This window comes from Gorilla gorilla, chromosome 4 (genome assembly GCF_029281585.2).
Source record: "Gorilla gorilla gorilla isolate KB3781 chromosome 4, NHGRI_mGorGor1-v2.1_pri, whole genome shotgun sequence".
Lineage (NCBI taxonomy): Eukaryota > Metazoa > Chordata > Mammalia > Primates > Hominidae > Gorilla > Gorilla gorilla.
Window position 1 is genome coordinate 132,248,832 of NC_073228.2, and position 26,558 is coordinate 132,275,389.

Here is a 26,558-nt window from a genome sequence, read left to right on the forward strand (position 1 = left end):
CCAGTGCCTGAGTTGGGGTTCAGACAAGGTTTATGTGACTTCTAAAACTCTTCCTCTTTCTAGTAAGTAATGCTATACCCCAAAGAAGCATATTCTGCTTAGTTCTCTCACTCTTAATTCTCATAAAATACCCTACAACTTTATAAGATAGTAAATGGTGAACTATAAAAAACTCAGATCATAAAGGGCAGAGAACCCGTGCAATTTTTAAGCAGTATACTGACCTGGTAATTTCTCCAGAGATAACCTCTATTATAAATATCTGTAACTATTCACAACTTGTTGGAAAAAATTTTATCTGCTTGTTATGCAAAATGGTCATCCAATAATTTCTTATGACCTGGGGGCATTTCTGATTAAAACAGTGATTTATGGCTGCATTAAAAATGAGATACGTGTGTGCTTAAATGGAAGGAGGCCATGGGATTCACCAACCCCATCCCTGAGGAGTCAACTCAGAGAAACTTGTGCTGCCTCTGCTGTGGCTGAGTTTGGCAGTGTATCTTCTGAGTTACACAAACACAGATTTGACTTGAAGGCAAATTTGCACAAATATAACATGGTTCAACATTTCCAATATGATTTTTGTGAGTTCTTTGGACATTACTGATGATCTTGGAAGGCATCTATGAACAGCCAAAGTTATTTCTGCTTTTGGGTTTAGAGCATATGCCATGCAGAATTTTTAAAAGCAAGCAGATAAAAGGCCTATGGAGCTCACTGGAAGAGTGAGACATGTTATATGGTAGTTTGCATTACAGGTGAACCAATCTCTTTAGAGTACCCAACACCACAAGTTTCATGAAAAAGAAAGTAGCATAACTTATGTGTAGGTTTTAGGGACATAAACTTCCCAAAGTTCAGATCCCCACAAGATGATCTTATATAAATTACTTAACATCTTCCTTATTTATTAAATAAGGATACAGTTTGTATAGTAAATGAAAGTATATTTGTTAAGCACTAAGCACACTGCCTAGGACACACCTGAAATACTAAAAAAAATGGTGACCACCTTATTTCCCTCTTCTATTTTTTTTTCTAAGACTAGTAAAGTGCAGCAGTGAGAAGGGAGGAAAAGTAGAACAAGGAGTTCTATCTGTAACTGATACTGTGAACAGTCAGTTGAGATAACTCACTACTTCCCGACTGACCTTTTCCTGTTCAAAGACCCCAAATTGGCAACCTAGCTCATATTATACTATTCAAATATAACGGAACCACTGTATACAGGATAGGATAAAAGGAACAATACCGGTAGCACCATGAGAATATGCTCACATGAATGATCTGGTGACAGACTGGACCTAAATGCATCTTTTCCATATGTTAGCAGATTTCTGCATGCCTTTTCTCTCCTTTCTCTCTCTTTTTCTTTCTTTCTCTTTCTTTTCCTTCTCTTTTTCTCCTTCTTTCCTTCCTTCCTTTCCTTCCTTTCTTCCCTCCCTCCCTCCATCCTTCCTTCCTTCCTTCTGTTTTTTTTGAGATAGAGTCTCGCTCTGTCGCCCAGGCTGGAGTGCAATGGCGTGGCATGATCTTGACTCACTACAGCCTCCAGCTCCTGGGTTCAAGTGATTCTCCTGCCTCAGCCTCCTGAGTAGCTGGGATTACAGGTGCACACCACTACAACCGGCTAATTTTGTATTTTTAGTAGAGATGGGGTTTAACCATGTTGACCAGGCTGGTCTCAAAGTCCCGACTTCAGGTGATCCACCTGCCTTGGCCTCCCAAAGTGTTGGGATTACAGGTGTGAGCCACCATGCCTGTCCCCTTTTCTTTCTTAAAAAATGAAAAGATTTAAAAATTTCTTCAGGTAATTAGCAGATTCTACATACCATGAGTAAAATATGTATGTATGCAAAATGCTAACTTTATTTTATTCTTCTTTCTTTAAAATCAACTTTTATTTAAAACTTAAAGCAGCAACTCTTAAGACTATGACCTAGATATGATAGCACTATTCTAATTTAATAACAATAATATCAGTAGTAGTTAACTTATTGCGCATTTGCTATGTGCTAGACACCATTCAAAGCTTTATTTAATTCTCAAAACAACAAAAGAGGAAAGGAGGAACAGAGAGGTCCTGTATCTTGCTGTCATCTTATAATTTTTTGTCACTTAAGAATATTCAGTAGTCATCATGTTGCCTGACTTTTCTTCCTTACTTACTAAACTGCATCACTGAATAAACTTAAAAATAAATTTTGAATGAATGGGAAAGATAAAGATATGATTGCCTTTTGTTTACAACCTTGCTTGTGAGTTGTATTTCAATATGCTACTTAAAATCATAGCTTAATTACCTGAGACTAAAACAAAAAACAAAAACACATCTTAATATCTACAGAAGAAAAATGAACAAACAAAAAAAAGATCTAAAATTAAAATGCTTATCCTAATAGTTTTTCATAACAGTGATTCATTTATTTTTTCTATTTTTTTTGAGACAGGGTCTCACTCTGTCACCTAGGCTGGAGTGCAGTGGTGCAATCATAGCTCACTGTAACCTCCACCTCCGGGCTCAGGCAATCCTCCTGCCTCAGCCTCCCAAGTAGCTGGAATTATAGGCACATGCCACCATGCCTGGCTAATTTTTGTATTTTTTGCAGACACAGGATTTCACCATGAAGCCCAGACTGGTTTTGAACTCCTGAGCTCAAGCAATCTGCCCTACTCAGAATCCCAAAGTGCTGGGATTATAGGCACACACCACTACACTTGGCTAATTTTTGTAGTTTTTGCAGAGATAAGGTTTTACTATGATGGCCAGACTGGTGTTGAACTCCTGGGCTCCAGTGATCCGCCCAACATGGAATCCCAAAGTGTTGGGATTGCAGGCATGAGCCACTGCGCCAGGCCTCATCTCAAACTTAAAGAATCAATGGGTCTAAAAAGTGACATCAAGTCAAAAGACGTGAAGAAAACATCTAGCATGTTATAGAAACAGTAATATATAATTTTATACACATGAGAAATAATGTTTTTATTTTAAAAAGTTTCAATGACCACAATGATGAAAAACTGAAGGAGGCTTTCTGAAAATTTCCAATGTGTTTCCTGGATGTGAACAAGATAATGAAATTTTATGTTTTACTGAATTCCTAGCAACAACTCACATGTTGGTTACTTAAGAGAAAAATAATTTCTCCCTCCAAAACCGGCTTTGTGCTCACGGTAGATTTCAACAGAATCATTTAGGTAAAGGAAAAAAGCAAGTAAATATATTAAAGCAAGTGAAAATATTTTAGCTCTGTAAGCAGGAAGAAGTTATATTCTTCTAGCTGCTGTATTTGAAATATCCCTGAACAAAGTGCTGACAACTCTGTAGGGTGAAATAAATCTTTGACTGGATAGAGTGGATAAATTTGAGTGAACAGATTATTTCCATCTGCAAATTCTCTACTTCTTCTCCTCCACCTTTGGGATCCAAATGTTTTGATTCTCATAGGTAGGAGAAAAGTATTAACTATGTCTAAGAATATTGTATCTCTCAAATATACTTTGAAATCCTATTTCTGTGTTTTACTGTACGACATGAAAAATAGAGGGTATACAATTGCTAATTCACCCTAGAAGCCTCATGAAAACATTTTTGGAGAGAAAACTGCATTAAATGTATTTTTACCACTCATTCTGCTATCCTTATCACTGGAATATATTGCTGGGGTTCCCAAACGCCAGTGACACTTCTGTTTTGCCTGCCTCTTCAAAGCTGGGCCTGGTACTTCTGATTGATTTTCATGGGATCAATTTGACAAAAATAACCTAGAGGAATCTGAATGGCTTAGAATCAAATATATATTCTTGCTCATACTTCTTCATACTCTTGCTTCTGCAGCTAGTTGCATGGTGATGAGGAGTAACATTTTGAGCTTTTGATGCAAGTCCAATATTTATATTTTAAGTTTTGTTAGGGTGAAACCAAGTTTACTTACCTATAACTATAATCCCCATTACATATCTTATTTGTTATTAATTATAAAACTGAAATGAACTGTGTTTAGGATTCAGTTATCTAATATTATCAAGTATGCTAGTTTAAAAATATATTTTTTCTTCTCCAGCATGTCATCAGAGCCTTCTGTAGGTTCTGAAGGGGGCTATCTGGGGGTTCCTGTCCATTAAAAAATAGCTTTGTTAATATACAATTTACATACCATAGAATCCATCACTTTAAAGTGTACAATTTTATAGTTTTTAGCATATTTACAGATGTGTTCATCCATCACTACAGGTGATTTTAGAACATTTTAATCACCTCAAAAATATCTTTTAGCTCCCACCCCATTCTCCCACCACCCCCATCCTCTCTGTCCTAACACGAATCTACTTTGTCTCAACAGACTTGTCAATTCTGGAGATTTCATATGGGTGGAATCATACACTGTATGGTGTTTTGTGACTGGCTTCTTTCACTTAGCATAATCTTTCCAAGGTTTATCCATGTTTTAGCATGTACTCTTCTTATGGTGAATATTACTCCACTGTATAGAAATATCTCTGTCAGTTTTTCCAAGATCATTTTGCACAGTGGGGCCATTATAAAATGTTTCACTTACCAACACACACACGTCCATCCATGCCCACAGCCAGGCCTGGGGGACAGTCACAGCGGAAGGACCCTTCACTGTTGATGCAGTGCCCATTCATGCAGATTCCTGGGGTCTGGCATTCATCAACATCTGTGCAGTGGGTGACAGAAGCCAAGCGGTTACTGGGTAAATTTAACTTTGTTACAGGGTTTACTTGCTGCCACTGCTCTATACTACTAACCTTTTGTTTATAACTTTATAATTTGTGAAGAACAAATAAGTGTGGTAACAGGTATTATATACAAATGCAGTCCTTTCAACACATTTCAGAATGCTTTGCTTTACCTACTGAGGAAAAAAAAGCCTCACAATCTTCTTTTTCATTATTTATTTGACAATCCCATTTAACGCTAAATAATTCAAATTAGTTAAGTAAAACAAATTCTTTAAAAATTAAGGTAAATTTCTGTAATTTTTTTCACACAAAGACACTTTAACTAGAAGTAGATGCTATGCTGATATTCATTTGGTCATTTGATAATAACAAAATAACTTGAGGTATGTCTTCTAATTTTCAATCTACTTGAATTTATCAAACGTAACCCAGCATTAAATGACTTCCCCAAAAGATGAAAGAGACTTCAAACACAGAGCTGCCGACTCAGGAATACTTAAAATCTTCACAACATTTGTAATTAAATAATTAATAAGAACTAATTTCCAGAAAGCAGAAACTGGTGAGGTCGAAGTCATCTTTAGATGTATATTGAAGTTTCTTTAAAAAGGCTGAAATAAAGTCACATACTGTAACATAATTCTACACACTGAAGCATAATGACAATTTCCTATCCTGTGTTAAATCCAAATCAGCTAACCCTGAGATGACATCCCAGTCATGAGTTCAACCAGCAAAACTACAGTACTCCTCCTTCTTGGAGAGTCAAAAATCTGTTTCTTACTCAGAAACATAAGAATTCAGTCTCAATTTTTTAATCTCTACTGTCCCTAGAATTTCACTGTAATTCATTGAAATTATAGGAATTGAGCATGATCCTTATCTGGTACTTAGATTAAGTTTGTGCAATTGAAGGCAGAACATCATTGATGGAGTTAATTTTGTCTTAAAGAAGGAAACAAAGAAAAACAAAAATTTGGCCAGGTGCGATGGCTCATGCCTGTAATCCCAGAACTTTGGGAGGCTGAGGCAGGAGGATTGCTTGAGCCCATGAGTTTGAGACCAGCCTGAGCAACACAGTGAGACCTCATTTCCACAAAAAATAAAACAAAATTAGCTGGGCATGGGGGCACATGCATGTAGTCCCAGCTACTTGGGAGGCTGATGTGGGAGGATGCTTGAGCCCAGGAGTCAAGGGTGCAGTGAGCTGAGATTGTGCCACTACACTCCAGCCTAGGTGACAGAGCAAAAACCTATCTCAAAAATAAATAAATTTAAAAAAGAAAAGGAAAAATGTGCTTCTAAGTAGAAGCTGCAAAATATATTATTCCACTTTATTAAATTCCAATTGTGAGTACAAACATAATAAGGTCTCATTTATTTCCAAGAGGTATAACTTTAGCTTATTAAGGTTATCATTAGAGCTTGGTCTTCAAAATGGCTTTGTAAACAAAATAATTAATTGGAATATTAAAATTATGTCTTCACTAAATCAATGTAAGGTTTTTAGATAATGACACCGTTACAAATGGTCTGTATATTAGCTTTATGGAAAAGATGTAATGCTAAACCCATAATGAATGACAGTGGAAAATCTAGTTCTGAGAATGCATAAAAAACAAAAACCTTTCAAGATTTTTTCTTCTTCTTTTTTATTCAGCCAAGCAGTTGAGAGAAATTATTTCTACATTGTTTTCCACAAGACTTGCTAAAACCAATCTGTCAGTCCCTTAATTTTTCCTATACCATTATTATTTTTGTTAAGATATGACTGTTCCCTAGACCACAATGTGTGTTTTTCTAGAAAGCTTTAGACACCTGCCTTAGTGAATTAGCAAGAAATGTGAATAATATGAAAGCCACATGGGGAAGCTGAAGTAATTCTTCCACGGTTCATTCAAATAAAAAAGGTGGTTTCAATCATGGTCACTTTCCTATCTGAAAGCCACACATACCAGTACAGTAACGCCCATTTGGAGCCAAGACAAATCCTGGTTTGCAGATGCACTTGAAGCTGCCATCTTCATTGATGCACATTCCATTCAAACACATGTTGGTAGTTGTACATTCATCATGATCTGCAGAAGAGGATTGAGTGACTTTGAACACTGGCCTTGAGGGAACCAATTCCTTCTTCTTCCATAAACAACCCCTAGTCAAATTCCACTACCTAAATGAGCCATGTGCTCATGGCTTTTAGTTTTTTTTAAAAAAAGAACGCCAACTGAATGAGAAAAAATAGTGCGGAGAGTGGAAAGGACCTTCAGTATATGGATATAAACGAAAATAATCAAATTTTGTGCTTAGCTCCTGTTAAAACCACATAAACCAGGAGTAGTGTTATTTTGTGTACCAAAAAGATAATATAATTTCAATGAGTGTTTATTTTATAAGAAAATAAGGCAATGGCAGACCTCACTGCAAATGAAATGATCTGGACTTTCATTAGTAGATGAATATGATGTGTTACTTTGTAAACAATATTTCTGTGGTGTGTTGGTATCCATTGCACTGCTAGATATCACAAGCCACAATTTTAGAGATTTGTGTACTGCATATGTCAAACATTTTTATATTCCTCCAGTTTGTGGAGGAAGGGAAGACCTTTTCTATTTTGTCAGTGTTGTAACCCCAACACCTGAAATACAGTAGCGGCCAGTAATTGTTTAAACTTATGAAGAATAACTGCTACTTACAATTTAACTTGTAACACACAGGAATTTTTGGAAGCAGTAAATTATTCATTGTTATAACATCTCCTCCCCTCCACCACCAAAAAAAAAACAAAAAACAAACAAAAAACCTGTCCTTTTGCTTTAACAGTCTTATATTAAATGCATTTGCATTTTACCTAAGTTACCTGAAGATCTCACATACGTGGTGTGTGAGCTTTCATGGAAACAGTACATGGTTCTAAATAAAAATGTATATCCTTTTAAAATCTTTTGCAAGGGAGCAGGCAATTTCCATACCAACACAGTTTTTTCCATCTGTAGTTAATTCAAAGCCGGCATTGCAAATGCACTGGAAACTTCCATCTGTGTTCACGCATCGACCGTTTTTACAAAGAACCCCATTCTGGATGCACTCATCAATATCTAGGAAGATTGAGAATGGCCAAACATTATTCTTTTACAATACTTATAGATAAACACAGTAAGATAAGAAATGGAATTTTAAATATTCAAAATCATGTTACTTCTTTAGCAAAATTTCTGTCTCTCAGCAGTTTTTTTTTTTTTTTTTTTGGATAGGTAGGTGCAAGCAATTTTACAGCTCTTATAGTAGCTGAAGAGGGAAAGGAAAAAAAAAAGAGGGTATCCAGTAAACCTAAGAAAGGGTGGGCAAGACAGCTGGAATTACTGGTTGCAGCTGTTTTTCACATAGTGGATGAAGGCCTTAAAAGTCAGAACAAGATGTTGGATAAGTGTAAAGTAACTACAGAATTTCTAGATTAAGAGTAACACAATGAAAACTGCTGGAAAGTTGATTCAAGCAACTACCTGTGGATGATTAGGAAATGAAAAAGAAGACAGGCAGTCATCTGGTAAAAGAATTCTGAGATGAATCAGCAATGAGGTAGCGCGTTTGGACCAGGGTGGTGGGTGTAGCACTGAAGCTGTGAATAAAGACCAGGCATGACTTGGTGTTGGACTATGTGTGGGATTCAAAGAAAACAGTAGTTTAAAATGACTATAAATCTTAAACTCAGTTAATCAGAGAAGGTTACTGATGTTATCTGGAGAAAGGAAGCTCTGATCTAAGGAAGGAAGATAAACTGAATTTTTGTGAAAACAGATACCATGTTGCCTGGGTTATATATGCAAACATTGTTTATGTTTAAAAGGAGAATCTCTAAGGGTATTATAAATAAATCTGTAATAATGTAACACTTATTTTATTCCATGTTTTAATAAATTTACTTTTAACCTCAACAGCCTTGGTCACTATATTTCATGGAACATTTTCATATGTAAAAGCAAACTGCCTTACCAATGCATGCTTGCTTGGTAGGAGTCCTCTGGAATCCAGCATGACATTTACAATAATAGGAACCAGGTGTGTTAACACAATCTCCATTAGTGCAGGGATTTGATGTGCATTCATCAACATCTGTGAGCAGCAAAAGAAACCATTATAGACTTCACTCCATTTGTAGAAATGTTTGTTTAAAGTACATTTAGCCCTCTAAAATTTGAGAGAAGGCCAGTCAGTGGTAATAGTCTAAATAGCGAAGTATTTATAAATGAATGAAAATTCCTCTCTTCAAATACACTCAGAGGCCAGTCTGAGGATTTACAAAAATATCACCTTTTAGAGAGTACCATGGGAATTTGCTTTAATCAAGAATTAAAGATTTTTCAGTTGGAATAATGGCCAATGATTAAAAGCATGGGCCCTGAAAAGAGAAATAGGCTATAATGCTTATTGCTTACACCAATGTGGGCAAGTTAATAACCTCTCTAAGGCTTAGTAAAGTGCCAGAAGAACAATGAAAGGATTCTGAAGATATATATTTATGTTACAGGTTGTCACTGCAATTAGTTTTAAAGAAAGAGATTGATGGATTATGGAATGTCTTTGGTATAACTTTTTTTTGGTGAACTCATCTATGTATACAACTATATATACACTAAAGCTTGGATAATATTTTGAAGTAAAAAAACATGAGGGAGTAGAAAATGAAAACATTTAAACAAAGCCTATTTTTTTCAGCAGTTTCAGGTTTCTTTAGGATCTTAAAATTGGCACAGTGATTTGTTGCATAAAATGAAGTTTTATGCAAATACTAGTCGTGACCAAAAAGTGAGAAAGTCATGCTTTCCATTCAAGGTCTCCTGAAGCCTAATTAAATGCAAACCCATTGCAGGATTCAGGGGCTGAAAAACCAAATGACAGACTGAACAGTCTGGACTAGTTAAATCCCAGAGAAATCACGTGTGCCAGTATAAGAAGTTTAATTCATCTTCTCTCAGCAATGCCCACTAAATATTATTTTCAATCCTTGCAAATTAAAAACCTGGCTAGTTGGTGAGGGCATAATGATTTGCCATTTCATATATGTGTAGAAGCCATTAACATATACCATTTCAGCTAAATTGGGGAACATAACAATAAAATCAGTTCACAGGTTTACCATTTTAATAAGCAGATTCCTACTTTCACAGATGTTCTTAAAAGAGGAACTGTACTGTATCAAACCCACCAACTTCATTTATGTAAACACTCAGACTGAATGCAATTAAGCCCTTTCTGGTAAAGGAAATAAACTTCATAGCAAATAAAATAAAAACAACAAAGAATAACAGGACTAAATCCTTTTCCATCCATCCAAGGACCCCTTCAGCCCATAAAGACTCACTTACATTTAAAGTTTTAGTTGATACCATCAATTCTACTGAGCCAAAGGAACGAAGCAAAATGAGAAAAGAGAGAGAGCATTAGCAAGCATATAAAGTATAATAAATAGACTTTCCAATACGAAATACCACCTTCAGTTCGCAGTGTTGAAGATCACTTCAATTTTGTGTTACATAATTGAAATGCAACAATTAAAAATGTGTTGTAGCTGTTATCTTTACAGAAGCCTCAACAGAAAGCTCTGTTTGAAGAACATGAGAAACCACGCATCCACTCCCCTCTCTTTAGGTAAAGTTTCAGGAAAGCCACTTCTGCAGGGCTGTTTTCTCCCCTGGAGAGTCTGCTCCTAAGGCTCCTTGTTACTATGGCAGTTCTGTCAGCTATTTTGCCACTACAACCATAATTCACTTCTGTCTCCTGAGCCCCTCAGGGACTCATCAAGGGTCTAGTACACAGAGAAGATGTAATCGTTCACTTAATTTTGGTCAAAACAATCACCAAAAAAGCAATTAGTGGCTTTACAATTCCATATGACTTTAAAACCCATTTGTTGTTTTTCGTTTGTTTTCTGGGATTTTCAGTTTTAGACTAATCACAAACGACCACTGCCAACTTCTACATGAACATTTCTGTCTCCTCTTTATTCTGAGTCTCACAGTCCTGGACCTCCAAGAGATCATGTTCGTTTTGTCTTGTTTACAGGAACAGAAAGTACTTAAATACTACGTTCTGTACATTTTGACTTCTTAGTATGTTTTCACTGGGGGGATGGGTATTTTTAAGCAAAATTCACAGGATTTAACCTCCTAAAATAAATTTTAAAATTATGGAGAATGTTGATTATCAAAATTGTTAATTTCTCAAATACTACTATATAGTTAAGAAATATTTTCCCTTGAAAAATACTTTAGATGCCAACTTAGAAAAGGCTTTGTTTTTTGTTTGCAAGGGCTCCAGGATTACCTGTAGCCCAATAGAAATTTAAATTATTTTTTACTACTCCAAAATAGAGTGACTTGAATTAAAAACATTGCTAACAGCAGTTTGACTTATGCAGACACTAGGAGAGTTACAAATTTTAATTTTAGAGTAGAATTCTCAAGAAAAAGAGAAAAATATAATGGGTAAGTATAACTGTTTTCAGGCATCAGGAGCAATTCTCATAATAGCAAAATAGACCCAATTCCATTTTCTTTGTCACTGATCCTTTAATAAATCTATTGCCTTTCAAGTTATACTGCTTCATCAGGTATCTCATAAAAGTTCCCAAACAGCAATGGCAGTTTGTTATTCCTCAAAACATTAGCACAGTTGACATAGTTACTAGTGTTATCTTGGGCTCTTATAATTTAAAGCACTAGTTAATTAATATCCTCTTCACTTTTTCTGATGTGTTGTTTATAAATTCAATTTGTTGTTTATAAATTCAAAGTGATCAAAAATTGAATTAGAGTATAGGATTAAAAATATTAAAACTCATTTTCTGAAAATGTGCTCCATTACTAAGCTAAGTCTCTATGAATTACAGTAGTCAGAAAGACAAGCCTGCTGCTGGGGCTTTAACTTTGCAGGGCTAAATGATGAGGTATATCTATCACTTAAAGAAGCACCAGGTGGTATCAGCTAAGCTAGGTAGGCTGCATATGGTTATATAGTGTACAACCCTAGGGCGTACCACTTATATAGACTCTTTGAATGATACCCTTTAGGTTTGTACAGACAAAATTTGAGCTAAGCCTAATTTAATAACTCTGATCTTGTAGCCCTGTACCTAGTTTAGAATGATTGTTTTTTCCAAAACATCGTATTTGGCCCACATTTTCTTTTATAATCATAGTGGACCTAAGACATTTTTGGCAAAATTATGATACTAACTCTCTCTATACCTGGCCTCTCATCTATATTGTTTAATGGAAGACCTGAACTCAAATCTGTTATTTAGGGTTAAGCTAGTTAATGAAACATATGTGTGTTAATATTATGAATAAATAAAATAACCTCAAAATGACTCAATTACCATCCTAAAACCACTCTTCAAAGTTAATAAAACCCCCAATTACCAAATCCAACAGGTGTTTTTCCTTACTGCCTTTGATTTTTCTACTGCATTTAACACCTGACACTACTTTTCTCTTGAAAGTGTGCCCTTCCCTAACTTCAGGAACATAATTCTCTATATTATTTTGCTATCTCTCTAACACTATGAGCTAGAACGAGGTGCGTCTGAGTTGAGCTAGACTAAGGGCCTTCAATGTGGCTGTTCCATAAGATTCCAGCTGTAGTATTCCTGTTATCTTTTCACTTGTCCTGTTGTTCAGCTTGGGACACAGTATTCATCCTCATGGTTCTAAGAGCCACCTGTGTGTTGTTGACTCCCAGATCTGTAACTCTACCCCGGACATTCCTCTTAGCATTAGAGCTCTATAATTAAATACCCTAGACACCTAAAACTCAGCATGTCCAAGAAAGACTCAACAACTATTTCCTCCCAATCTGCACCTTCTTATACATGTTAACACCACCACTATATGTCCAGTTTTGCTCAGCCAGAAACTTGTGTATCATTGTAGTTTTCTACTCTTTGACTCCCCACAACTAATCTGTCATCAGATTCCACTGATTAACCTCCCAAGCACTTGTTGAATCATTAAGTTTTTCTGCAGTCCTACATCACTATTGTCATAATTTCTTGCCTAGACTTATATAAAAATTTACTAGCTGGCGTTTTTGTTCCCATTTTTTTCATTCCACAATCTTTGCACTAAGAAAATAGGGGACACTTCTGTTCCCAGCCAAGACAGATTTACCCTCCTTCCTCAAAACACAAACAAATGGACAAAGTATAAGAAATCATAGTTTTCAAGAAACTTGACATCAGGCAACAAAGAATATAGATCCCTAAGAGAAGGAAAACAAACACAGTGAATATCATAACTATTTCAGCTTATCGCTTTAAGAGGGTTTTCAGACCACGATGCAGACAGGCGGAACACTGGCAGGATGCAGCAAGCCCCTAAGTAGATGAGTCAGAGCTGAGAGTCCAGAAACAGACCCAATATATACGAGCAACTGATTTTCAACAAGGTGCAAAGGCAATTCAATAGAGAGAAGACAGTCTTTTCAACAAAGGGTGATGGTTATTAATATACTACAAAAAATAAACTTCATACAATATTAAAAAAAAGAATTCAAGATGGATCATAGGCCTAAAGCTAGATAACTTCTAGAAGCAAAAACTGAAGAAAACCCTTGTGACCTTACATTTGGCAAAGATTTCCTAGACACAACATCAAAAGCGTGATCCATAAAACAACAAATTTAATAAATAAAGCTTCGTCGGAATTAAAAATTACAGCACTTCAAAAGATATGTTACAAGAAGAAAAGGCAAGCCACAGCCTAGGAGAAAACATGTGTAAATCATATATTTGATATGCACTTATATCCAGAGTAAACAACCCTCAAAACTCAATTAAGAAAATAATTTTAAAATGGACCAAGATTTGAACTGACCCTTTACCAAAGAAGTGTCAGATCAAATAAACTCATGAAAAGATGGTCAACATCTTTTTATGTGAATCATTAGAGAAATGTAAATTAAAACCACAATGAGAAATCCCTGCCTACCTATTACAATGGCTAAAGTGTAAAAACCTGACTATACGAAGCGCTGGCTTGGTTATGGAGTAACTGATACTCTCATACACTGCTGCTAGAAATGTAAAATAGCACATTTTGGCAGTTTCTTAAATAATTAAATATATTCTTCTCACACAATCCAGCCACTCCACGCCTAGGTATATACTCAAAACTAAAATGCTTATACAAACACTTGTCCATGAATGTTCATAAGAGCTTTATTTGTGATACACAGAAACTGGAAACAAAATAAGTGCCCATCAACTTGAGAATATATAAATAAACTGAGCTATATCCATACAATAAAATATTATTCCACAACAAAAAGAAATAAATGATTTTTCCCACCACAACATAGATGAATCACAGAATAATTATGCTGAGTAAAAGAAATCAGACAAAAGTCATATATGTAACAGTATGATTTCATTTATATAAAATTCTACACGATGCAAAGTAATGTACAGTGACTAATCAGGGATTGCCTGGGGACAGGATGGGGGCTGGGGATGGATGAAAGGAGGAGCAAGATGGAGAGATTACAAGGGACAAAAGTAAGCCTTATGAGGATGACGGATATGTTCATTATCTGATTGTCGTCATGATTTTATTGGTATACACATATCAAAACTTATCAAGCTATATACTTCAAATATATACAACTTATTGTATGTCAATTAAACCACAATAAAGCTAGTTTAAAAATCTGCACAATACTTCCATCATGATTAACTAAGAAAAAGATATGGTCTTGTCTTCTTGGGCTTACAGACTTTTAGGAGTCATGAACACCTATGATATAAGGTGTTGTGAACTCTGTGGCTGTTTTACAGCATATCTTTAAGAGCTTCATTTTCCTCCTTGTCTTTTAGAAATAAGTGCTTAGAATGCCTCTATTCTTCAACACAGGGTGCATGGGCTGGGAAAACTTGAGAAAATATTCAAGTGGCACCTGGGGACCAAAAATCTACTAGGGAAAACCAAGGCTCTAGATGAAATTATAGTTGGATTTCTTCAGACATGGGCCCAAAGCTGGGAGTATTAATCCCAGCTTTGACTAGTGTGTGCAAACATGGAGTACATCTTAGGATCATGACCAACTTCTTTAAGACTTCGAACTAAGCAAGCACAAATAGGGAGCCCAGACAGTACAAACAACTTTAATTTTCAAAATTTTTAGAACTCCATATGAAATGGGTTCTTTGGCTATCCCTCAATTGGCTCAGAACTCAGACATGGAGAAAGATATGTTTTATATATACACATATATTTTTCTTTCCAACTTTTATTTTACATTCAGGGAGTACAAGTGCAGGTTTATTACATGGGAAAATTGCATGTCACAGGGGTTTGTTGTAAAGATTATTTCATCACCCATGTAATAAGCCTAGTGCCTGATAGGTAGCTTTTTGATCCTCACCCTCCTCCCACCTTCCACTCTCAAGTAGGCCCTAGTGTCTCTTGTTCCCTTGTGTTCACGTGTACTGAATGTTTAGCTACCACTTACAAATGAGAACATATGGTATTTGGTTTTCTGTGTCTGTGTTAATTCATTTAGGACAATGGCCTCCAGCTCCATCCATGTTGTTGCAAAGCACATGGTCTCATTCTTTTTCTTATGGCTACATAGTATTCCATGGTGTCTATGTACCACATTTTCTTTACTCAGTCCACCACTGATGGGCATTTAGGCTGTTTCCATGTCTTTATATTGTGAACAGTGCTGTGATGAAAATATGTGTACATGTGTCTTTACGGTAGAACATTTTATATTCCTTTGGGTGTATACCCAGTATTGCTGGGTCGAATGGTAGCTCTGTTTTAAATTATTTGAGAAATCTCCAAACTGCTTTCCATAGTGGCTGAGCTAATTTACACCCCCACCAGCAGTGGATAAGCATTCCTTTCTTCACAATCTTACCAGCATCTACTTTTTAATAACAGCCATTTTGACTGGTATAATATGGTATCTCATTGTGGTTTCCATTTACATTTCTCTAATGAGAGGTGGTGCTGAGCATTTTTTCATATGCTTTTTGTCTGCATGTATGTCTTCTTTTGAGAAGTGTCTGCTCATGTCCTTTACCCATTATTTAATGAGATTTTTTTTTTTGCTTGTTAAGTTACTTATAGATTCTGGATATTAGACCACTGTCAGAGGTGTAGTTTGCAAATATTTTCTCCTACTCTGTAGGTTGTTTACTCTGATACTTTCTTTTGATGTGCAGAAGCTCTTTAGTTTAATTGGGTCTCATTTGTCAATTTTTGTTTTTGTTGCAATTGCTTTTGGAATCATTGTCATAAAATCTTTGCCAGAGCCTATGTCCAAAATGGCATTTCCTAGGTTTTCGTCTAGAGTTTTTATAGTTTTAGGTTTTATATTTAAGTCTTTAATCAATCTTGAGTTAATTTTTGTATATGATGAAAAGAAGGGATTCAGTTTCAATCTTCTGCATATGACTAGCCAGCTATCACAGCATCATTTATCGAATAGGGAGCCCTTTCTTTGTTGCTTGTTTTTGTTGACTTTGTCAGAGATCAAATGGTTGTAGGTGTGTGGCTTTATTTCTAGGTTCTCTAACCTGTTCCATTGGTCTATATCCCTGTTTTTGTACCAGTACTGTACTGTTTTGGTAGCTGTTGCCCTGTAGTATAGTTTAAAGTCAGGTAGTGTGATGCCTCTAGCTTTGTTCTTTTTGCTTAGGATTGCTTTGGCTATTCAGGCTATTTTTTTGGTTCCACATGAATTTTAAAATAGGTTTTTTTCTAATTCTGTGAATAATGTTGATACTTTGATAGGAATAGCTAGAATCTGTAAATTGCTTTGAGCACTATAGTCATTTTAATAATGTCAATTGTTCCTATCTATGAGCATGGAATGTTTTTCCATTTGTTTGTGTTGTCTCTGATTTCTTTGTCTCTGAAAGAAATCAGAGATAAAATCTCTAATAAAATACATTTATTGATTTGCATATGCTGAACTCACCTTGCATCCTAGGGATAAAGCTTACTTGATTGCGATGAATTAGCTTTTTGATGTGCTGCTGGATTCAGTTTTCTAGTATTTTGTTGAGGACTTTTGCATCTATGTTCGTCAAGGATATTGGCCTAAAGTTTTCTCCTTTTTTATTGTATCTCTGCCAGGTGTTGGTATAAGAATAATTCAGGCTTCATAGAATGAGTTAGGAAGGAATTCCTCCTCTTCAAATTTTTGGAATAGTTTCAATAGGAATGAAACCAGCTCTTCTTTATACATCTGGTGGAATTTGTCTGTGAATCCTTCTGGTCCCATGCTTTTTCTGGTTGGTAGGCTTTTCATTACAGATTCAATTTCAGAACTCATTTTTGGTCTGTTCAGGGATTCAATTTCTTCCTGGCTCAATCTTGGGAGATGTTATGTTTCCAGGAATTTATGATTTCTTCTAAGTTTTCTAGTTTGTGTGCACAGAGGTATTTTTAAGGTTCTCTAGTTTGTGTGCATAGAGGTGTCTCAGGATTTCTGTATTTCTTTGGGGTGGTTGGTAATGTCTCCTTTGTCATTTCAGTTTGTGTTTATTTCCGTCTTCTCTCCTTTATTCTTTATTAGTCTAGATAGCAGGCTATCAATCTTATTTATTCTCTCAAAGACCCAACTTTAGGTTTCGTTGATGTTTTGAATGTTTTTTCACATCTCAACTTCATTTGGTTCAGCTCTGAATTTGGTTATTTCTTTTCTTCTGTTAGCTTTGGGGTTGGTTTGCTCTTATTTTTTTAGTTCCTCCAGGTGTGATGTTGTTAATTTGAGATCTTTCTAACTTTTTGATGTGGGATTTTAGTGCTATAAACTTTACTCTTAACACTGCTTTAGCTGTGTCCTACAGATTCTGTTATGTTGTATCTTTGCTTTTATTAGTTATTAAAATTTTATTATGCTGTGGTCTGAGAGTGTGGTTGGTATAATTTCATTTTTCTTGAATATACTAAGAATTGTTTATTGCCAAGTGTGTGGTTAATCTAGAGTATGTGCTATGTTACAGATGAGAAGAATGTATATTTTGTTGTTGTTGGGTGGACTGTTCTGTAGATATCTGTTGAGTCCATTTGGCCAAGTGTTGAATTTAAGTCTCGAATATCTTTGTTAGTTTCCTGCCTTGATGATCTGTCTAATGCTGTCAGTGGGGTGTTAAAGCCTCTCACTATTATTGTGTGGTTATCTACAACTCTTTGTAGGTCTCTAAAAACTTGTTTTATGAATCTGGATGCTCCAGTGTTGGGTGCATGTATGTTTTAGGATAGGAAAATCTTTTGTTGCACTGAACCTTTATCATTATGTAATGGCCTTCTTTGTCTTTTTTGATCATTGTTGGTTTAAAGTCTGTTTTGTCTGAAATTAGAATAGCAACTCCCACTGTTTTTGTTTTCCATTTGCTTGGTAGCTTTTTCTCTATCCATTTACTTTGAGTCTATGGATGTCACTGCATGTGAGATGGGTCTCTTGAAGACAGCATATAGTTGAATCTTGTTTCTTTATCTATCTTGCCACTCTGTGCCTTTTCAGTGGGGCATTTAGCCCGTTCATTTTCAAGGATAATATTGGTATGTGCTGATTTGATCCTGCCATTGCATTTAGGAGGTTGTTATACAGATTTAACTGTGTAGTTGCTTTACAGTGTCAATGGTCTATGTACTTAAGTTTGTTTTTGTGGTGGCTGGTAACAGTCTTTCATTTCTATGTTTAACACTCCCTCAAGGACCTCTTGGTAAGGCAGGTCTGGTGGCAAATTCCTTCAGCATTTGCTTGTCTGAAAAATATTTTATTTCCCCTTCACGTATGAAGCTTGTTTGGCTGAATATAAAATTCTTGGTTGGGATTTCTTTTCTTTAAGAATGCTGAATATAGGCACCCAAACTCTTCTGGCTTGTAGGGTTCCTGCTGAAAGATCCACTGTTATCCTGATGGGGTTCCCTTTGTAGGTGACCTGTTCCTTCTCTTTAGTTGCCTTTAAAATTTTTTTATTTCTTGTTGACCTTGAAGAATCTGATGATTGTATGTCTTGAAGTTTGTCATCTTGTATAGTATTTCACAGGGGTACTCCGGACTTCCTGAATTTGAATATTGCCTTCTCTAGCAAGGGTGGATAATTTTTCGTGGGCAATATCTTCAAATATGTTTTCCAAGTTGCTTGCTCTTTCTACCTCTGTTTCAGGGATGCCAATGAGTTGTAAGTTTGGTTTCTTTACATAATCTCATATTTCTCAGGGGTTTTGTTCAATCTTTCTAATTATTTTTTATTTTCATCTGACTGAGTTGATTTAAAGAACAGTCTTTGAGCTCTGAGATTCTTTCCTCACCTTGAACTATTTTGCTGTTAATATTTCTGATTGTATTATGAAATTCTTGTAGTGAGTTTTTAAGCTCTATCAGATCAGTTTGCTTCTTTCTTAAGAACATGTCAGTGGTGATGGGGTGATGAGGCCTATGTGCATGTGTGCCAGCAGAGCAATGGGGGAATGCTGTGGGCAAGTGCATGCCAGCAAAGTTGTGGGGAGAGGCTGCAGGTGGGAGAATGTTGGCAGAGGCCCATCTGCTGAAGTTCTCCAATGGTTAGGCAGGGTTTGCTGGCAAAGGAGCTATGGTGGTGACACCTGGGAAGAGCCCCAGATGAGCATCTGAGGCTGTGCTCCAAGTGGACACAGCCATGCAGGGACACTGGCAGAAGCCGGCAGATGGGGGACACTGAGATCAGACTGGCCTTGTCCCATGGGCAAGACTGCTCTGCTCTGTCCAGGTCCAACAGTCAACCAAGGCCAAAGCCCCCTAAAGGAGGATGTCAAGCCCTGGGGTATGGGCATCGCAGCCACTCTGGTGCCAAACCCTCTGGGCTCTGCACAGGCTGGAGTCCTGTCCCTGCCACCTATCCAAGCAGCTCTCCCATGTCTCAAATGTCCATGGAGGTTGTAAGATCTTCTGCAGGTAGGATTCCAGAGACCCCTGCAAAGAGTGGGTCACTCCTCAACTATTTAATTCACTCCTTCCCCAGGAACTTCTCAGGGTCAGGAACAAGTCCTGGCACTTGGCAGCCCCATGAAGGCTTCCCAGCTTCCTCCTACTTTAGTCCAGGGTCTGGGTGCTCCTTCCATACATTCTTAATGCCTTCCTTCTGAAGATCCTCTCAGAGTGTGCCAGTCTTCTTGATGGTCTGATCTTTCAGTAGGAAATGCTCTTCCTGGCTGTGTCTACTCAGCCATCTTGGCCTTTCTCTATTGAGTTTTTTTTTAACTCCATGGGGAAATTCCTTATCCTTCACAGACACTAATGTAACCCCTAACTACTGCAGATCCTGCTGCTAGATTGGATATTCCTGATGGTCTCTTCTTTCACCACGTTGCTAGCATACAGATCACAGTTACTGAGCACAAATCAATTTAAATGGCATTTAAGGAATGAAAACTTTCAAGTCTACCACTACTAACTCTCTCACTGTTAAACTTTTTGTATATGACCTACAAGAAAGTTGGGGACTCTTTATAGCAGCTGTTCTCAAGGTGTGGCCTCTGGGAGACCATTAAGATCCTTTCAGAGTGAGTTTGATTCAAAACTATTTTCACAATCATATTAAGATGCTATTTACTTTTTTTTTTAAATCATGTTAACATTTTCTCTGATGGCACAAGGGCAATGATGGTTGCTTAGCACAGATTAAGGCAATGGCACCAAACTGTCCTACCAGTCAATGCCATGAACTCACAGGGTATTTGAAAAAGACATTTTCACTTAAGAATATAATTGGTGAAGCCATAAAATTAATAATAATCTTGGCCCTTGAATATACATTTTTAAAATACTTCTGTGACAAAATGTACATTACACATTGTTGCTGACTGAAGCACCATGAGTGCCTGTCTCAAGGAAAAGTTTCTGTGTAGTTGTTTTGAGTTGTGCACTCCATTAGCAGCTTTTTCTGCAGAATACTATTTTTACTTGAAGAATGACTGACAAATTATAGTTATTCAGAGTTATTAATCTGGCAGACATTTTCTTGAAAATAATGCAGTGAGCCTGTCACTTTAAGAAAAGCAACAGACTGTATATTTGATGCTAATGTTAAAATCCAAGCTTAAAAATGACAGAATTCAGAAAGATTATTTAACACTGTATGCTTGTTTCTCAGCAATTTGAAGGCATTTTTATGAGTTTGATGGTGATATTCTCAAATATGATTTTTTGATAGTACATAGTAAAATATGTCAACTTTGGAAAGATGTGCATAATACAGTGCATCAATATATTTCAAATGACCAATGCATGTTACAAAATCCACGCAAAGCATTAGACAAACCAATGGACTTTATGTAACAGAGTACAAAAAGTGTACTAATATGGTTTCAGATTCTACATGGTTAACTAAACTTTAAGAATTACTCCTTGTAAGTTTTAGTGGAATATCAAAGAATAACCTCAATTATCTGAAAGTCTATGCGATATTCCTCTTCTTTTCCATCTATGTATCTGTTTGAGGATAGATTTTCATTCCTCAACAAAACAAAACAAAACATCACCAAACCTTAAATAGAGAAGCAGCTATGAGAATCCAGTTGGTTTCTATTAAGGCAGACATTAAAAAGGTTTGCAAAAATGTAAAACAACGACACTTGTTTCCACACATTTTGTTTTCAAAAATGTAGTTTTTCATAAAAATGTTACTTATGTCAACATGCAATGGATTCATTGTTGTTATTTTTGAATAAATCAATAAATGTCTTAATATTTTCATCTTTAATTTCTAATTAGGTAATTATCAAAGTAGAGATAACCAATGATTTTAAGAGTTTAAATGGGTCTGAGACCGACATATTTGGAAACTACTGCCCTGACGTATCAGATTTAGTCCATTGGTGTCTTGTCATCTTTTAAAGACGGATTCATGCTTGACGAATTGTTTTTAAAATATATTCATTGTTACATAGATTCCTTTTTATTTTTAGTTTATATTAAGAGTAAGCATTTCTAAGGAGAAGGGAAAGGGAGAGTCAGAGACAGAAATCACAATATTTAGGACTTGAAAGGGTAGGAAATTCTTAAAGTGATCTAGCTCAGCATAGGTTAAGGGGGCACACTGAATAGCATACACACAGAAGAGACAGTTTGGAAATTAGCTGTATTTCAAAAGACTTAAAAAAGTCATATTCACTCCAATTTGATCCTGTAATCTAATAGCTACTAAAAAAACTAAGAAGGATTATTAAAGAATCACAAACTTACCTATACAATCTCCATTTGCATCCTGCTTATAACCCATGTTGCATTCACATCGGTAGCTTGAGACAGTTGGTATACAGCGTCCATTTAAACAAAGGTTAGCATGATGCTTACAGATATCTATTGTCTGGTTCAGAATTGCTATGGAAAATTAAAGCACAATTATATTTAATCATTACAACATGCATTACTTTTCTGAATTGATTTTTAAAGGACATTTAATAGTAAATTAATTAGATGTATATCAGAAGCTCATATTTTATATTTTATTAAAACTTTAATGTGGAGAATCTAAAAACTATTAGAGACACATGGTTGCAACTTGTATCTGTTAAGTTACAGATCTGAAAATGCTGCTCTTAATCATGTCTTTTTAAAATTACAGGAATGTTCTACCATACATTTGAGTGCTTTCCATTTCTCCTTTGTAACTCTGCTGAATATTCAGATATAGTAAATCGGCAATATGCCAAAAAGAATAAACATAACACTGTAGGACATCCTTAAATATTATTAGCAAGAGAGGGCTTTTAAAAAGAATGAAGTTAAATGTCAAGCACACAAATGCCAACTCTGGTCTGAAGCCCACGGTTTTCAATTTCTTAAGCAATTTAACAAAAAAGGGTGAGGAAAGGAAAGATATGTACGTTACAATATTTGGATCTGCACAGAGCAAGACATTCAGTTTATCTCAGTGGAGAAATGGTTCTGGAAAATAATTCAAGGGGTGCATGAACAGGGCAGCTTTAAACAGCCAAATGAAATACACTGAAACCAAAAACATGCTTTTTGGTGGTGTCAACTGGATTGGAGTATTACTGGGCTCTCATATGTATTTGCAAAGACCTGGGTCACACATTCTTTTCTCTAATCTAACAGAAAGTTTACAGAACATAAAAGTAATATTTTCTTATTACATTTTCCCAAATTTAGTATTACTATGTATCAGACCCTGAAACACTTTTCCCTCTGTCTCTCTCTCTCGCACACACAAACAAACACACACATGTGCAAGTGTGTTCATACAACCCTTTTGAAAAATTAAAATTATGTTAGATATTATAATGTCACTTGAGGCAGGAAACTAAAGAGTCCACAGGAAAACTGACCACTTACTTAGTCCAGTGATGATAGGTCCCTGTCCCCCGGCCCCCACACCGGCTCCCCCAACGCCAGGAGAAAAGCCATTGCCTCCAGGGATGGGGATGAAGCCTGTCCCTCCTGGGCCATAGCCATTGCCATTGCCACTTGGGGCAAAGCCATTTCCCCCAGTGCCTCCAGGTCTGGAACCAGCACTCCCTGGAATTCCTCCCATTGGAAGTCCATCCATGCAAAGTCTGCGATATTCCTCTAGAAGAAAAGAAAGTTGGCATTAAGCACAGGTGAATGTCTTTCTGCATAACAAAAGCCATTGGTACACTGTACTAAGTCACTTTGGGTTACCTATACTACACAATATGATTAAGTAGGTTACTATCTCAATACATGTTTTTAATGCTGGCAGTAGCAAGAAAAAGATATAGAAGTTTTAGAAAAAATTTAAAACCTATATTGTCACATTATTTTAACTGACTTGCATAAACAATCATTTACATGTGTATTTTTATTTTATGCAACTCATAAAATTCCAGACATAATTATAAATACAGAAAATTTACTTGAATAGATAAAAGTTAAAGCTTTATGCTAATTCATTCTATCTGTATGGTTTTACTTACATTCTCATCAGCATTATACCTATACATTTTTCCTGTCTATTTTTTTTTCAGGAGATTAGGTATTAATATTGCTCCAGAATGATATTTTTTTCTAACTTGGATTTTAATGGTAGACAATATCAAGTAAGCTTTAAAATCTGCTCCTTTTTGTCCAGGTGACAAAGTTGAGTAAAGAGAAGCAAGAAAATAGCAATTGCCTTATTGTCTTAACTGTTTGCAGAGTTAAGGCACTATATCAGAAGGAATAAAAATTATTAATTAGAAACTACTAGTGGAACTAGGAGAATCCAAAATTATTTACTAGGCGTTAATTCTGCCCTTTTTTGTCTTACTAATAGATTTTGGTATTTTATGGCTTAGAGATTTTGTAAGAATGATTAATGTGTCATGATATCTTTTCTGTTAACAGTACATATTGGCATAAATATTTGTAAGTATATTTGAAAAATTTAATTATTTTACACGCTTTTAATTCAATGAGAAAATGATAATAGAATTGAATATATTAATATATCTTTAAGTGAGAAACATTAATTTGTACTTTACTACTCATATTACACGTAACAAGAGGAACTACTTCTCATTAACCCTAATTTCCCAATATAGCATCATTTATATGGCAGTTACCACAGCATAGTTAATGAGAGCCATCATCATACTCTTGTATGATTAATTTTCAAGATCATGAGAAGAGAGGAAATATCTTCAAGGACTGAGACATTATAAGCTGAAGGTATTCCTGAAATAAAGTATAAATGAAGACAGAGTTTTCTTCCTCATAGATATTTGAGCTCTGGATGAAAGATCAGGAGGTTTAAAAACTGAATTGAAATACTAACTTTCAAAATAATTTAAAAAACAACACTTGGACAAAAACAAGTCAAACAGCTTTCAGGTATTTGTCTGATGTTACTAAATTGGATATTATCAAAACTGATCCTAAATAACAATGCTATCACACTCCCCACAAAAACACTCAAGTCATATTGAAAACACACAAAGGAAAACAAATATGACTTGACTTCAAGGACAGGAGCAAAATTTATACATATATTTTTGAGACAGGGTCTCGCTCTGTCACTCAGGCTGGAGTGCAGTGGCATGATCATGGATGGCTGTAGCCTCGACTGCCCAAGCTCATGTGATTCTCCCACCTCAGTCCCACAAGTATCTGGGATTACAGGCATGCACCACCATGACCGGCTAATTTTTGTATTTTTTGTAGAGACAGGATTTCGCCATGTTGCCCAGGCTGGTTTTGAACTTCTGGACTCAAGCAATCCACCTGCCTTGTCCTCCCAGAGAGCAAAATACAGTACTGCTATTAATTTTCCTAACAGTGTCTGTGCCGAGGAGACTAACAGCCAGCCACGTACCAGAACCTCTGACAGGACAGGCTTCAGGAATGGTTCCGATGCCCCAGCAGCGGCCAGGCTCACAGCAGCACTGCATTTTCGTCATTCTCCCCGGGAGCTCTTGTGCACAGCGGCCATTCACCAGGCCCGAGAAACACATGCCTGTTCTCTGATCTGTGCATGTATAAATAAGACAGAAGATATGGCAGAATTACCTCAGGTTCTTACAACAATCACTGTACATGAGATGAATGTAGGTGAAGTGACTCATACCACTTAATCTCTATTATCTATTCCTTTCTTCACTCTCTTAATATCTCAGACATTCATTGAGCCAGGGACAGAACAATGAAAGACATGGAGCAGATAGGAGGACAGACTGCAGTAAGAAGCTAAAGTCAGGCAATTCTGAAGCTTGAAGGAAAGCAACAACCCAGTCCCAATCCTCAGCCTGGAGATGCACACTGTTGTATGTCATTGTGATTTTGTGGTTGTCTGTAATGCAGCAACATCTGACTGATTATTTTATAAAAGTTGATCAGACGCAACCTGAAACAGTGACATTTGAGAAGGCGGCTGACTAAAATGAGGGCATGAGCCATGGAAGTATCTGAGGAAAGAGCAGCTTCTGAGGAAGAAGAGAATGTGCTTCATGTGTGTGAAGAAAGATGGGCCACTATGACTAGAGAACAGCATGTGGAAGGGAAAGTGCAGGAGCATGAGCTCAGTGAGACAGCAGAGGCTATCATGGATGGTCCTATAGGCCATTAGGAAAGGACCTTGGGATTTCATTTGGATTTCAAGTGGAGGGTTTGGAGATTTCCTGGATGGTTACAATGAGAGAAGACAATGGTTTACATTTTTAAGAAGATCTCTTTGGCTGCTATGAGAACTGACTGTAGCCAGAGCACAGAGACCAGTGAGGAGGACACTGAAGACATTCAGGTGAGAGATGATGGTGGCTTTGATGAGGGTGGCAGCAGTGGAGATGATGAGGCTGAGCAGAGGGCAGACATGTTTTGAAGGTACAGCCAATGGGAACTTGTTTGGGTGTGGGGTATGGAAGAAAGAGAGTCTTAGACATTTCCTAAGTTTTTGACTTACACAGCTGAGACGGGGATGGTGAGGGAAGAAACGGGATTAGAGAACACAAGACAAGGCTCCTCTTTAAAACATATTATATTTGGAATGTTGAATAAATGAGCCTGGAATGCAGAAGCATAGTCAGGCTGAACATATATATCTGTGAATTGTCAGTGTATATATGTCATTCTAAGCCAGAGCCAGATGAGACAGTTTCAAGAACTAGGGAAAACGGATTGTGCCAAACTAGATATTGAGAGGCAAAATAAGGTGACCACTCAGAGGTAAGCACAGTTTGGCAGGACTGCTATGGTAAAGAGTCTGTGCATTATCCAGTAGGATTTGATGTAAGGAAGTGACATGATCAAATATGACTGTAATAGAGGTCAATCTGATAGCAGGATACACAATGGATCAAAATGATCAGATAAAGGCTAGAAGACAGGTTATGATG

General features: G+C 36.4%; 1 protein-coding gene across 1 annotated transcript in view; it reads right to left on the bottom strand.

The window, feature by feature from the left end:
- Positions 1-26,558, bottom strand: part of FBN2 (fibrillin 2) — a 277,129-nt gene that overhangs the window by 108,925 nt on the left and 141,646 nt on the right. The window contains exons 9-15 of the mRNA XM_031011267.3: positions 25,043-25,195; positions 23,065-23,298; positions 21,952-22,089; positions 8,704-8,823; positions 7,683-7,808; positions 6,666-6,788; positions 4,563-4,685 (exon numbers count right to left, since the gene is read on the bottom strand). Of these exons, the coding sequence (XP_030867127.2) occupies positions 4,563-4,685; positions 6,666-6,788; positions 7,683-7,808; positions 8,704-8,823; positions 21,952-22,089; positions 23,065-23,298; positions 25,043-25,195 (1,017 nt within the window). The remainder of the gene's footprint in view (positions 1-4,562; positions 4,686-6,665; positions 6,789-7,682; positions 7,809-8,703; positions 8,824-21,951; positions 22,090-23,064; positions 23,299-25,042; positions 25,196-26,558) is intronic.